Raw genomic sequence first — 13,026 nt, forward strand, 5'->3', positions numbered from 1 at the left:
TGTGGTCTATGGATGGTTATTATCATGTATGTTCTGTGTTCAGGTGTTGTCCATGAATGGTTATTATTATGTATGTTCTGTGTTCAGGTGTGGTCTATGGATGGCTATTATAGAGGACGACGTGTGTTAGAATACAGCTCACTGAGTGACTTCACAAAGGGCCAGAACTTTGTGGTGCATCAGCTCCCCCATCCCTGGGCAGGTCTGAGACAGCATTGCTCACAATACTCACACTGACCTACTAAACACAATGACAGGGGGAGAGTCTGACATTATGTGATGATAGACTCCACACAGTCTACAATCACACTGTTAATCTCTGCAGTCTACAACCTTAATAGACTTCACAAACAATAGTCCACAAACTTTACACTGTTTTGCTGCACATATAGTAGTCCACACACTTCACACTCTGTTAGTTTAAACAGACCACACCACACTTTTTAGTCTACACACAAGCCCATTTTCTATTAATTGTCCAATCAACCTTTAAATACGTCACAATTGTTGGGGTCATAAAATAGAAACTAAGTGCATGTGATTTTGTTGTGAATGTAAATGAGTACAGAGCTTGAAATGATTTTGTTTTAACATTTACATTTAAATAAAGCCATATTTAATTCAAACATGAGCACTTGAAGTGCAGGTTTATCCCTGAGTCTGAGTGACACTACCCTCCATTCTCATCAGCAGATCTCATCCACGTTTCTCACCTTCCTGCCCCCACAGGTACAGGTCATGTGGTCTATAATGGATCTCTCTACTACAATAAACATCAGACTAACATCATTGTGCAGTACGACCTGCATTCACGTGTGGTGACCCTGCAGCGGAACCTGGGTCAGGCCGGCTATAACAACACCTTCCCTTACTCCTGGGGCGGATCCTCCGATATTGACCTCATGGCCGACGAGAGTGGCTTATGGGCGGTCTACACCACCATCCCCAACGGGGGGAACCTCGTGGTGAGCCGATTGGATCCCTCCACTCTGGAAGTTCTGAAGTCCTGGGACACAGGCTTCCCGAAGCGCAGTGCTGGCGAGGCATTCCTGATCTGTGGGACTCTTTACGTCACCAACTCCCACCTGGCCGGCGCAAAGGTTCACTTCGCCTACAACACGAACTTGTCTGAGTACGAGTACACAGACGTCCCGTTCCATAACCTGTATTCCCACATATCCATGCTGGACTATAATCCCAGAGAGAGGGTGCTCTACACGTGGAATAACGGGCACCAGGTGCTCTACAACGTCACACTTTTCCACATCATCAAAGGGTTTGCAGACACCTAAAACCGACAACAGCAGAAGAAAGAAAGCAGAGTTACGAGTAGAGTGCATGTGCAGGAAGAGGGGAAGGAGATGAAAATGGGGAGAGAAAAAAAGGCTGAGAGTTTTACAAATGCATAAGAGAAAAACACAATATCTACATTTCTAGTGATGATCCCAGAGAAAACGAAACAAGTTTTGTAAAAGAAAACCAATTGTACCTTTTTAAGTCTTTTAGGTTTTTATATGCCCAAAGTTTAACCTTGAGACGTGGAAGTACAACTTAGTGATGATTTGCAGACATAAATCACTATGCATTAAAACCTTCAGACTCATGATGAGTAACCTGTAACCTGTTCAGTAACCTGAACACCACATCAACTTGGCATCCCAGCAACCTGGTAACCTAATGAAACTTACTGAAATTTGATCTTACAGGAGAAGATCCAACTGCCACTATTTGTCTCAGGCGTGTCTCAGACATGTCTCAGACTTGGCCCCAAGCATGTCTCAGTTCCGGCACCAGAAAGGTGATTGTTGTGCCCCCAGAAGCCTAAACAGTGCGTTATACTGATCTCTACGTGTTAAATCAGTGTTTGTTTTTGACTGTGTGAACATCTGTATCAGGTTTGCCTTGTACACTGGTTTGCTTTTCTGTCTGCATGAAATTGGTATTTTCTATAAACCCCTAATAAACACGAAAATATCTTAAAATTGTTGTCTAATCAGTCATTTCTCGAGCAATAGCTATACACCTATAGGTGTGGAAACAATGCTGCACACATTCATTCCACAGAAACCTACCACAGTACAAAATATGACACAAACTGAAAACATACATGCAGTATATGCACAATTTGCTAGAAATAGTTATTTATTTATTGTAATTTATCTACTATTAGATATTCTGCCAATACGGATATGTGAAGTGTTTCATTTGAGATGCTGACACAGCCCTTGGCCTGATGCCAGGATCATGGCATTGAGACCTGCTGTGTGGGGGTCAGCTGCCCAACTAATGTCCGGTCAGCAGAGTGGTCCTGTGGTCAGACACTGGGCAGGAATGAACACAGCGGGAAAACAGATGGACCAATGGGTTTTGTTTCTGCATCTTTTAAAGTGTATGTGCATCATAGGTATTCCTGATAATTATAATCATATAACCTGATATTATTATTATTATTATAATCATATAACCTGATAATAATCATCTCACGTGTGAAAGAACTGCAGCTCACGAGATGTAAGTGAGATTCTGATGAACGTGAGGTGAGAGGCTGATCACTGTAAAGACACCAGTGTGAGTCTCAACGTCTTTCTCCAGCCTCTGTAGATCTCTGTAGATCTCTGTGCAGATCCACTGTCTTCATGTTCTTCAAGAGTATCTAGTACAATTACTAAACTAACATCAATTAACATTCATTAACATTAACATTAACACGCCTTCACTCTTCGAGCCCCCCAAATTTCTACTGTTTCTACTGTATATTTATAAACTGTTATATCCATGGATTCATGACTTAGTAGACTTAACATTTTCCACACGGGGAAGTAAAACACTTGAATAACGGCTGTGTGTCGATTACTGAGAGCGGCGGGGGCTGTAATGTGAACAGCTGAGCTGAGTGTGCTGCTTACGTCAGTTTCTGCGCTCTTCTCCGTCGCACTTATTTCTTGGAAAAAAAAAACAAGTGTCTTTTTCATTTTTCCCCCCAGTTTTTGTTGCAAACCCAAAATATAATGGACAGGGTTACACTATATCAGATTATGTGTTCTTAGAAGACTGGAAGTCTAGACTGGAAGTGACGGTAGAATTTAAAAGTTAGAAAGGACTTTTGCCAAACTTTGAAGTGATTCTCTCCCTAAATATATTCTATAATTTCTATACATATAGAATTTATTTCTATGTATGATACTGTATATACAAGTATGATAGGTATAAAAAGCATAGGTATAGAAAATGTATTCTATAATTTCTATAAATATATTTCTATACCTGTATATAAATATATTACATAGAAACCTATGTTTCAATTCTATGTTTACATATAATCAATATGATACATAAAAAATGTGCATTTACATAATTATGGCCACATTTATATTGTTATATGTGGCTCTGTCAGGCTGCAGTGACACTTGAAATGACATTTTCTGTAATTTTGAAAGTAGTTCCTCAAGGTAATGTTAATATAATGTTAGTCATATTCATGTAATTATCAATGTTAATATAGATTATTAGAGGAGACAGACCATTCTCTCAATTATGAATGTTGTTATGTTCAATATGGTAATTGTATAATAGAAAGTCCTGCTTTAATAAGAATAGTTAAATATCCTATTGATACTTCAGAATATACACAAGTTATATAGTTTTCCTGTTACACACAAAAAAATGTAATGGGCTATATTCCAAAAACATATACATGGAAATCTTATGAACATATTAAACACAGAGATATACAAGCTACAGCTTTATTGTTTTAAATCATTTTATTTCTTCAAATATACTGTTTTGTATTTTTTAAGAAATCAATTTTTGCAATATTTGGTGTAACAAAGAAACTGGTGGAGTGTGAACGTGATGGTGAATAACATGCAAAGGACAAATCTTTAAAAGTAAAAAGTCAAAGGATAAATCTTTACAAGTTAAAAGTCAAAGTGAGCTGCTCATTGTTTAATTCTCTTACAGATCTTTACAAGTTACAGATCAGACTCTTGAATGCATGATCTGATTCTCTAAGAGATGAGCAGACCTGAACATCTGTCCAGGAACCTGGGAGCAAAGATTCTTTTATACGACACAGTCTGTGACAGTGTTGTCTGTGCCAATGATCCAGAGGTGGCCGAGATCATAGGAGACATGTCGGACTTTCTTTGAATATGAGACTTGCTTCCACTCGGTTCCAGCTGGGTTACATGGAGAGATGCCCTCTCTGGAAGACACCAGCACATCATTATGCAACACAAGATAATATTATAATATAATAAGATAATAATATTCTTTATATTTTGTGTTCTGTATTTATTTAAATATTTTACAAATTTGTTATTCTTTGTACATATTCCTGTCCCCATATGCATGTTTTCCTTCAATTTTATTTTATGATTTTATTAATCATGCGTGGCATATCTAACACTAATAAGCAAAATAAAAGTACCTGTAATATATGTTTCCTTGGGAGTTGACACCATACACCTGTCCATCAGTAGAAACTTCAATCATGGAAAGTAATCCAGGTACTGACTCCCAATTCATAGATCCACCACAAGCTGTAGGCCTCACTCCCTACACAAATCAGAGCAGCACATGGTAACCATGGGGATATGATAAAGATTATTAGAAAGGGAATACAGCATCAAAAATATTTAGCACTATGCCAACATAAAGGTGACAATGAAGTGTCAAGAAACCAAACCATTTACCATTATCCTGTGAGCTGACTCCTCCCCCTTACAGATATAATGTAAAAATTAGTCATGTGAGTTGACTCCTCCCCCTTACCTTCATAATGAAGATGCTGTCTTGGTCATTGACCCCCCAGCAGCTGTAGGGTCCACAGCTGTAGTATTTTAGCTTTCCTGGAATTTTAACCCATCTGGCAGGATCTCCTGGTTTATACCCCATGGTGTCATCCCCGTTAAGGCAGTAAACGTCATCAACCATGTTGACTCCAACGGCGAACAACGTCCCCCCTGCGTCCGTCTGTTTCAGCAGACCTTGAAGTTGGAGAGAAAGTAGGAAAATTGTAGGAATAAACAGTGAATCCTGTTTCACAGGAAGTTAATAATTATCAAATAATAATCAAGGTAATACTTTAGACCCCAATCCTTCATATTACATGTTGAATTACTGTCCAGCATGCATGGACCAGCCTACCTGGAACAATTGCCCAGTCCCCTCTCACAAGCTTGTAGATGTTATTCTCTGAGTTGACTCCCCAGACTCCAGCAGGACCCACACTGACATGCTGTAGAGATCCTGGTACGTGTTTCCATCCACGTCCATACAGAGTGTAGATCTGATTACGCATGTTCACCCCGAACACCTGGCCGTTCCCAGCATCGATCTGCTTCAGTCTGCCTGACACCACTTTACAGTTCAGGGCTGTAAATCATTACAGTGGAACACAGTGAGATGGGCACTGAAAAGAGTGAAAAGTATTGGTCTTATTTAAATAAGTGTACACACTCACCATGACTGGTAATCCAGAGGTTCAGGAGCACAGTGAGGATGGCTGTTCCCTTCATGGTCTTCACTGTTCTTTTCCTAGTGAAGTTTTGACACGGGGGAGTTTGTGTGTATTTATACTTGGGGCAGATAGAGCCAGGGAGGAAATGACTTTCTTCATATCAGTACAGTGGTACATGGTTGTCTTCTAAGTACCGAGTTTTCTGAAACACAGCCTGTGTACTGTATTATGTCTCAGGTCAAATGACATAATTCCCCCTATTTTACAACATTTTGCTAGTGGAAACAGGAGACTGATTAGCATAGTTAGCACTGTTAGCCCAGCACAGCTGTAATCAAAGAATTAACAAATTCTAACACTAGATGTTGTATATGCTTCACCTTTTTGTTATTCAAAACTAAAACTAAATAGAATTTTTGTTTAGGTATTCATATATAAGTATTACTAAGTAAACCTTTTCTTGTTTAATGTTTTATTTTGAATTATATATTTTACAGGTGTGAGAAGTCATTGAAGAGTTAGTATCTAAACTTAAACCTGTACATAACTTGTTTCAGAAGACTGTGTTTATAGAAAAGATTTTTTGTTTTTAGAAACCTGTGTTATTTTATAGAGGATTGTTTTTTCAGGGAAGCCACACATACTGAGGCACATTGTGGTGTCAGTAGGATTTCTGTTTCACAGGCCACTTCAAACCACTTCTGTGATGTCATCTACCACTAAGATGTCATCACGTGTTTCCTGTATGATGTTATTGTGTGTTTCCTGTATGTATTTACCTGTATTCCTAGATAGAAAGGCTGGGGTCATCGACAGTAGTCTGACGGAAGGAGGAGACGGTCCATTAACATCCTGGTGGTGGTGGAGCAGTTCATGCCCCCCTCTTATGTATCTTAAATGCTTGTTTCATTTGTTTAATGTGATTCTCATACTTTAATTCACATCCTCTCTCTTTCTCTCACTGTCTATCACTTCTCTCCTGGTCCTTATGTCTGACCTCACTACTGTGTCGCTGGACGGACTGTCTGATTTTAGACTAGCAAACTTAACTGGATTGATTGCTTTGTTGCTATTTCACAACCACTGTATGATCTGCTTAGAGGTAACCCTTGGCAACATGGCTCCATCAAACACACCGATGCCACACAGACTGCTTTTGAGAAGCTGAAATCTGCCCTGGTGTCTGCACCAGCTGTGAGCCACTGTGACCCTGGCAAACCATGCACAAAACCGTGCACTATCTTTTGCAGGAAGACTGTGGCTTCACAACATCCTGGTGCGGGAACGTCTTGGTCCTTTCCGCCCTGTAACACAACACCCAGCTGGATTTGGGCCGCTATACGTTCATGTTTAGAAGTCCAAGCTGCTTATCTTACTGTTTTGCTTTGTGCTCCTTGGACCTTGGACGAGACGACCACAGTGAAGTGCTACTCAGTGTTCACACTGCTAAACCAGGTATGTTTCCTCAATATAAGAAAATAGCTCCAATTGTTGTGATTGAAAAAGCAACCATGATCAACCCCTCCTGGTTTATGATGTCAACACTGGCTCATCCTCCTGAGGAGAGGGATGAAGATAATTGCATTGGAAGGTCTACACCTCTTCCTGTCTTTGAGGACACCACCCTTGATAATGATGATCTGATTCTCTTCACTGATGGGTCGTCAGCTCATGATGATGGATGGTGACAGACTGGCTGGGCTATGAAGCACGTGCCTGTGGTGTCTTAACCCTGTGTGGTGTCTTACCCCTCTGTGATGTTTTACCCCTTTGTGGAGCCTTACCCCTCTGTCTCTGCTCAGTAGACTGGACTGGTGGCTTTAACTGAAGCATGTATACTTGCTAAGGGTCAAAGGGTCACCATTCACAGACTCTTGGTATGTGTTTGGGGTTACATGGTTTAGAATATTGTCCATTAAGAATACTAATGAAGAATGTTAACCATTACGATTGCTAACTGTTAAGAATGCTAACAGGTGTGTGATTGGTTGTCTGTGACGTACAGTTGTGATCAAATTTATTCAACCCCCACTGAAATAAAGTGTTTTGGCCAGTTTGACATTGATTTTGATCATTTCAGTCATCTTATTTACAATTATATCAAAGAGGCACTTATAAATTAGACAAACATAACATAATATTTATGATGGAATAACCACAAATGTCTTTACTGTGCTCACATCATTATCAGTTTTATTCAACCCCCTAGTGACATTATTTTTTAGTACTTAGTACAACATCCTTTTCCAGTTATGACAGCTTTCAAGCGTGAAGCATAGCTTGACACAAGTGTCTTGCAGCGACCTATGGGTATCTTAGCCCATTCTTCATGGGCAAAAGCCTCCAGTTAGTCACATTCTTAGGCTTGCGCACTGCAACTGCCTTCTTTAGGTCCCACCAGAGGTTCTCAATTGGATTTAAGTCTGGTGATTGCGATGGCCACTCTAGAATGTTCCAGCCTTTCATGTTCAACCATGCTCTAGTGGACTTGGATGTGTGCTTCGGATCATTGTCCTGTTGGAAGGTCCAACGTCTCCCAAGCCGCAGGTTTGTGACTGACTCCATCACATTTTCCTCCAAGATCTCCTGGTACTGAAGGGAATTCATGGTACCCTGCACACGTTGAAGCTTTCCTGTACCATTAGAAGCAAAACAGCCCCAAAGCATAATTGACCCCCCGCCATGCTTCACAGTAGGCAAGGTGTTCTTTTGTTCATAAGCCTGGTTCTTCCTTCTCCAAACATAGCGCTGGTCCATTGTCCCAAACAGTTCTAATTTAGTTTCATCTGACCACAGTACACTGTTCCAAAACCTTTGTGGCTTGTCCACATGACTTTTGGCATACTGCAGTCGACTTTTCTTGTACTTTGGAGTCAGCAAGGGGGTGCGTCTGGGCGTTCTGGCATGGAGGTCTTCGTTATGCAGTGCGCGCCTTATTGTCTGAGCTGAAACTTCAGTGCCCACATCTGACAGGTCTTTTTTCAGTTCCTTAGCAGTCACGCGGGGATTTTTCTCCACATTACGCTTCAGGTAGCGCACAGCAGTCGCGGTCAGGATCTTCTTTCTGCCACGACCAGGTAACGTTTCCACTGTGCCCTTTAACTTGAACTTGCGAATGATACTTCCGATAGTGTCTCTTGGAATATTTAACAACTTCGCAATCTTTTTATATCCATTGCCATTCTTGTGAAGAGCAATAACCTCTTCTCTTGTCTTCTGGGACCATTCTCTTGCCTTCACCATGCTTGGAAACACACCAGTAGATGTCTAGAAGGAGCTGAGTATCACAGTCCTTTTAAATCTGCCTAATTGGTGCTTATCATGCTTGATTGCTGCTCGTTGACATCCACAGATGTTTTCAATACCTGATGGAAAACACTGGAATGAACCTCTGTTCTTAGGAGTGGTAGTCGTAAAGGGGTTGAATAATTGTGTCAATGAAGAAATCACAAAAAGGCCATTTAATACTTTATGACAAAAAAAAATAGATGCTATCTTAGTTGCATTTAGTTCTTTAACAAGTCCTTGTAAGATTTCATTATGAACACAATTACAAATGTGCACTGAATTCCATAAAACCCTTCGCAGCATTGGGGGTTGAATAAATTTGATCACAACTGTAGCTGTGTTTACAATTGTAAAGCGCCTTGGGTATCCTGATAAGGCGCTATATAAATTGAAACATTCATTCATTCATTCATTCATTCAACAGTTCGGAATATTATCTGTTAAGAATGTTAACTGTTAATAATGCTAACTTGGTGCAGACACTTCTGGAAACAGTTAGACTACCCAGTGGACATTGTGAAAATCACACCACACAAAAGGCAACAGGCTCACTGACACTCTGACTAAATCCCCCCCTCTCTCCCCTCCCTCTCTCTCCCTCGCTTCCTCCCCCTCCCTCTCCATCCCTCTCTCTCTCTGCCTACTTGTCTGTCCTAGATAGAGATAGGACAGTGAGAATCCAGCTGTCCTGACACAGCCTGAGACATGAGACTTTACAAGATCAACAGGATGAAGTCCTGATAAGAGTCAAGGATGAGATGAGCCATACAGACCCTCTGGACCAGGGTGTCATTACAGGTTCGGCCTTGATGCCCCAGATCACGTTTTCTGTCTCCATTTTATTAAAATACTGTGTTTTAGCACCACAGACACTAAAAGTTCACCCCCAACTCCTACACCCCCTACCCCTACACCTACCCCCCCCTACAACTACCCCTACCCCTCCACCCCCTGCCCCTACACCTACACCCCCCCACAACTACCCCTACCCCTCCACCCCCCTGCCCCTACACCTACACCCCCCTACAACTACCCCTACCCCTCCATCCCCCTGCCCTTACACCTACACCCCCCTACAACTACCCCTACCCCTCCACCCCCCTGCCCTTACACCTACACCCCCCTACAACTACCCCTACCCCTCCACCCCCCTGCCCCTACACCTACACCCCCCTACAACTACCCCTACCCCTCCATCCCCCTGCCCTTACACCTACACCCCCCTACAACTACCCCTACCCCTCCACCCCCCTGCCCTTACACCTACACCCCCCTACAACTACCCCTACCCCTCCACCCCCCTGCCCTTACACCTACACCCCCCTACAACTACCCCTACCCCTCCACCCCCCTGCCCTTACACCTACCCCCCCTACAACTACCCCTACCCCTCCACCCCCCTGCCCCTACACCTACACCCCCCTACAACTACCCCTACCCCTCCATCCCCCTGCCCTTACACCTACACCCCCCTACAACTACCCCTACCCCTCCACCCCCCTGCCCTTACACCTACACCCCTCTACAACTACCCCTACCCCTCCACCCCCTGCCCTTACACCTACACCCCCCTACAACTACCCCTACCCCTCCACCCCCCTGCCCTTACACCTACACCCCCCTACAACTACCCCTAAACGGGGAACAAAGAAGACATGAAGAGATCTCAGAGTACTCAAAAACAAAGAGTATGAGAAAAGGGGCAACTACACATGCAAATATAGTCAGCACACACAGACGTGCGGCTAAAAGGAATCAGCAATGTTTGTCCCGCTGCTCATGTGTGTCCTGCACACCCCACCTCAAACTCTCATGTGTGTCCTGCACACCCCACCTCAAACTCTCATGTGTGTCCTGCACACCCCACCTCAAACTCTCATCTGTGTCCTGCACACCCCACCTCAAACTCTCATCTGTGTCCTGCACACCCCACCTCAAACTCTCATGTGTGTCCTGCACACCCCACCTCAAACTCTCATGTGTGTCCTGCACACCCCACCTCAAACTCTCATCTGTGTCCTGCACACCCCACCTCAAACTCTCATCTGTGTCCTGCACACCCCACCTCAAACTCTCATCTGTGTCCTGCACACCCCACCTCAAACTCTCATCTGTGTCCTGCACACCCCACCTCAAACTCTCATCTGTGTCCTGCACACCCCACCTCAAACTCTCATGTGTGTCCTGCACACCCCACCTCAAACTCTCATCTGTGTCCTGCACACCCCACCTCAAACTGTCCTGCACTTTGGGTGGAGCAGTCATGGTCCTGTGGTTAGGGAACCCGGTCTTGTGACCAGAGGGTCGTGGGTTCGATTCCCAGGCCTAAGGCCATAACTGAGGTTCCCTTGAGCAAGGCACCTAACCCCAACTGCTCCCCGGGCGCCGGGCTAGGGCTGCCCACCGCTCTGGGCACGTGTGATCCACAGCCCCCTAGTAATCACTAGTGTGTGTGTGTGTGTGTGTGTGTGTGTGTGTGTGTGTGTGTGTGTGTTCTAACTGCACAGATGGGTAAAAAGCGGAGGACAAATATCAATTGCGGTGAAAAAAAAATCACAATTGACAAATATGGCACATTTACAGTATTACTTTACTTACTTTACCGTCTCCAGAAACTCAACCAGTTTATGTTCCTAGTTTCCATAACATGACAGCATGAAATTAATGAATGTTTTGTAACAGGTAAGTATAAATGGGTAGTGGGTCAGTGGGTAGTATAGTGGGTAGTATAGTGGGTAGTATAGTGGGTAGTTGTGTGTACCCTCACAACTTCTCCCTGGCACTTTTCCTCAGACAGCCAGGGAGAAGTTATTCCTGATGGACTTATAATCCGTCCAGCTGAGGAGATGCTGGATTCGCTGGACCAGGGTCCAGCATGGTTTAGAGAACGTATGGAATTGTTTTGGCACAGTGCTGTTAAATGCTGTCTGGGATGTCTACGTTTGCTTTGTAATTCTGCATTAGTGAGAATCAAAGAGGGAACTGAGGGAACTCGTATGTCCCTCTTATTGGGATTTCTGTTCCTCTTATTGGGATTTTTGTTCATCTTATTGGGATTTCTGTTCATCTTATTGGGATTTCTGTTCATCTTATTGGGATTTCTGTTCCTCAGTCTGTTTTATTATGTTTGATCATTTTTTTAACTTAAAATTCACCTTTTTCTGGATGTTTCTGTATCTCTGCTTTGTGTTGGTGACTGTGAAACAGTGCCAAGGTCAGGAGGTGATAACATTCTCTCTGGGCTTCTGAAGACTAATCTATCCCCCCCATTCTCTCCTCCTCTCTCCCTTTCTCTTCCTCTCCCTCTCTCTCCTCCGCTCTTTCTCTTAACTCTGGTTTCAGTCCTGCATACTTGGACTAACTGCTTGATTCTTTCTCTTGTGTTTTTGCACCATTCCTATATTTGATTACTGTTTTTCCTATTCCTATATTTGATTACTGTTTTTCCTATTCCTATATTTGATTACTGTTTAAAGCTCTGACTGGTGCTGGACACCAATGCTCTAAATGGTTTTGGATGTGTTTGAAGCTCCTTGTTCACCATATACTTTAACTCATATATGTTTTATGTTGACACAATGATAAAGAATTATGTTCACATTTTATTAATCATTTTATCCTATTTGATTATTTGCTATATTACCAGTCTGGCTCAGTTTTGTGTTTTGATTCAAACAGCTCTCTCTCTCTCTCTCTCTCTCTCTCTCTCTCTTTCTCTCTCTCTCCCCTCCATTTTTCTTCTTAAATTTATTTTTTTTCTGGCTAACAGAAAAGTGAGCTGAAATTTCTCCATACATGCAGATGAACAGTTAATATATTAAACGTCTGCAAATTAAAGCTTTATAGATTTTTGAAGATTTTTTTCTTCAAATATATAGTTTTTTTCTTTATTAAATCCTTCTGGCAGTGTTTGGTGCAAAAATAAATAAAATAGCAGACCTAGGAGAGCCAATCAGCGATGAGATGATGACTCACATGCAAAGGATGAACTTTTACAAAATTACAATTATGCTTCTCATGATCTTTTCTCTAAAGAGGATTTCTCTAAGAGGTGTTTTCTGAACACTTTTCTGTAAAGATATGGGATCAAAGTTCCTTATGCTGCAGTTAATTTTGTTGTCATTTGTGCCAATGAGCCACAGGTGCCTGAGATCACAATGAGCCACAGGTGCTCAAGATGTAGGAAACGTGTTTGACCTTCTGTCTGTGTGGGATGTGGCGCCACCTAGTGCCAGTTGGGTTGCATACACACACACCAAAATGTAAGAAAGAGGTTC

At 42.5% G+C, this 13,026-nt stretch overlaps 2 protein-coding genes across 3 annotated transcripts in view; one reads left to right on the forward strand and one right to left on the reverse strand.

The window, feature by feature from the left end:
* The window catches only part of LOC143484188 (noelin-2-like), a 12,830-nt gene extending 10,854 nt beyond the window's left edge, over positions 1–1,976 (forward strand). For both annotated transcript variants that reach the window (XM_076982809.1, XM_076982810.1), the window contains exons 6-7: positions 88–202; positions 730–1,976. In XM_076982809.1, the coding sequence (XP_076838924.1) occupies positions 88–202; positions 730–1,292 (678 nt within the window). In that variant the 3' untranslated portion in view covers positions 1,293–1,976. The remainder of the gene's footprint in view (positions 1–87; positions 203–729) is intronic.
* A 1,753-nt stretch (positions 1,977–3,729) lies between these two features.
* LOC143484214 (fish-egg lectin-like) lies at positions 3,730–5,619 on the reverse strand. Its single transcript, XM_076982850.1, has 5 exons — positions 5,465–5,619; positions 5,149–5,376; positions 4,774–4,988; positions 4,430–4,557; positions 3,730–4,204 (listed from the first exon to the last, which is right to left on the reverse strand). Exons 1-5 carry the CDS (start codon positions 5,517–5,519, stop codon positions 4,063–4,065), a joined length of 768 nt encoding a protein of 255 aa, XP_076838965.1. The 5' UTR covers positions 5,520–5,619; the 3' UTR covers positions 3,730–4,062.
* Positions 5,620–13,026: the final 7,407 nt, after the last annotated feature.

Source organism: Brachyhypopomus gauderio, chromosome 20 (assembly GCF_052324685.1).
Source record: "Brachyhypopomus gauderio isolate BG-103 chromosome 20, BGAUD_0.2, whole genome shotgun sequence".
Classification (NCBI taxonomy): Eukaryota; Metazoa; Chordata; class Actinopteri; order Gymnotiformes; family Hypopomidae; genus Brachyhypopomus; species Brachyhypopomus gauderio.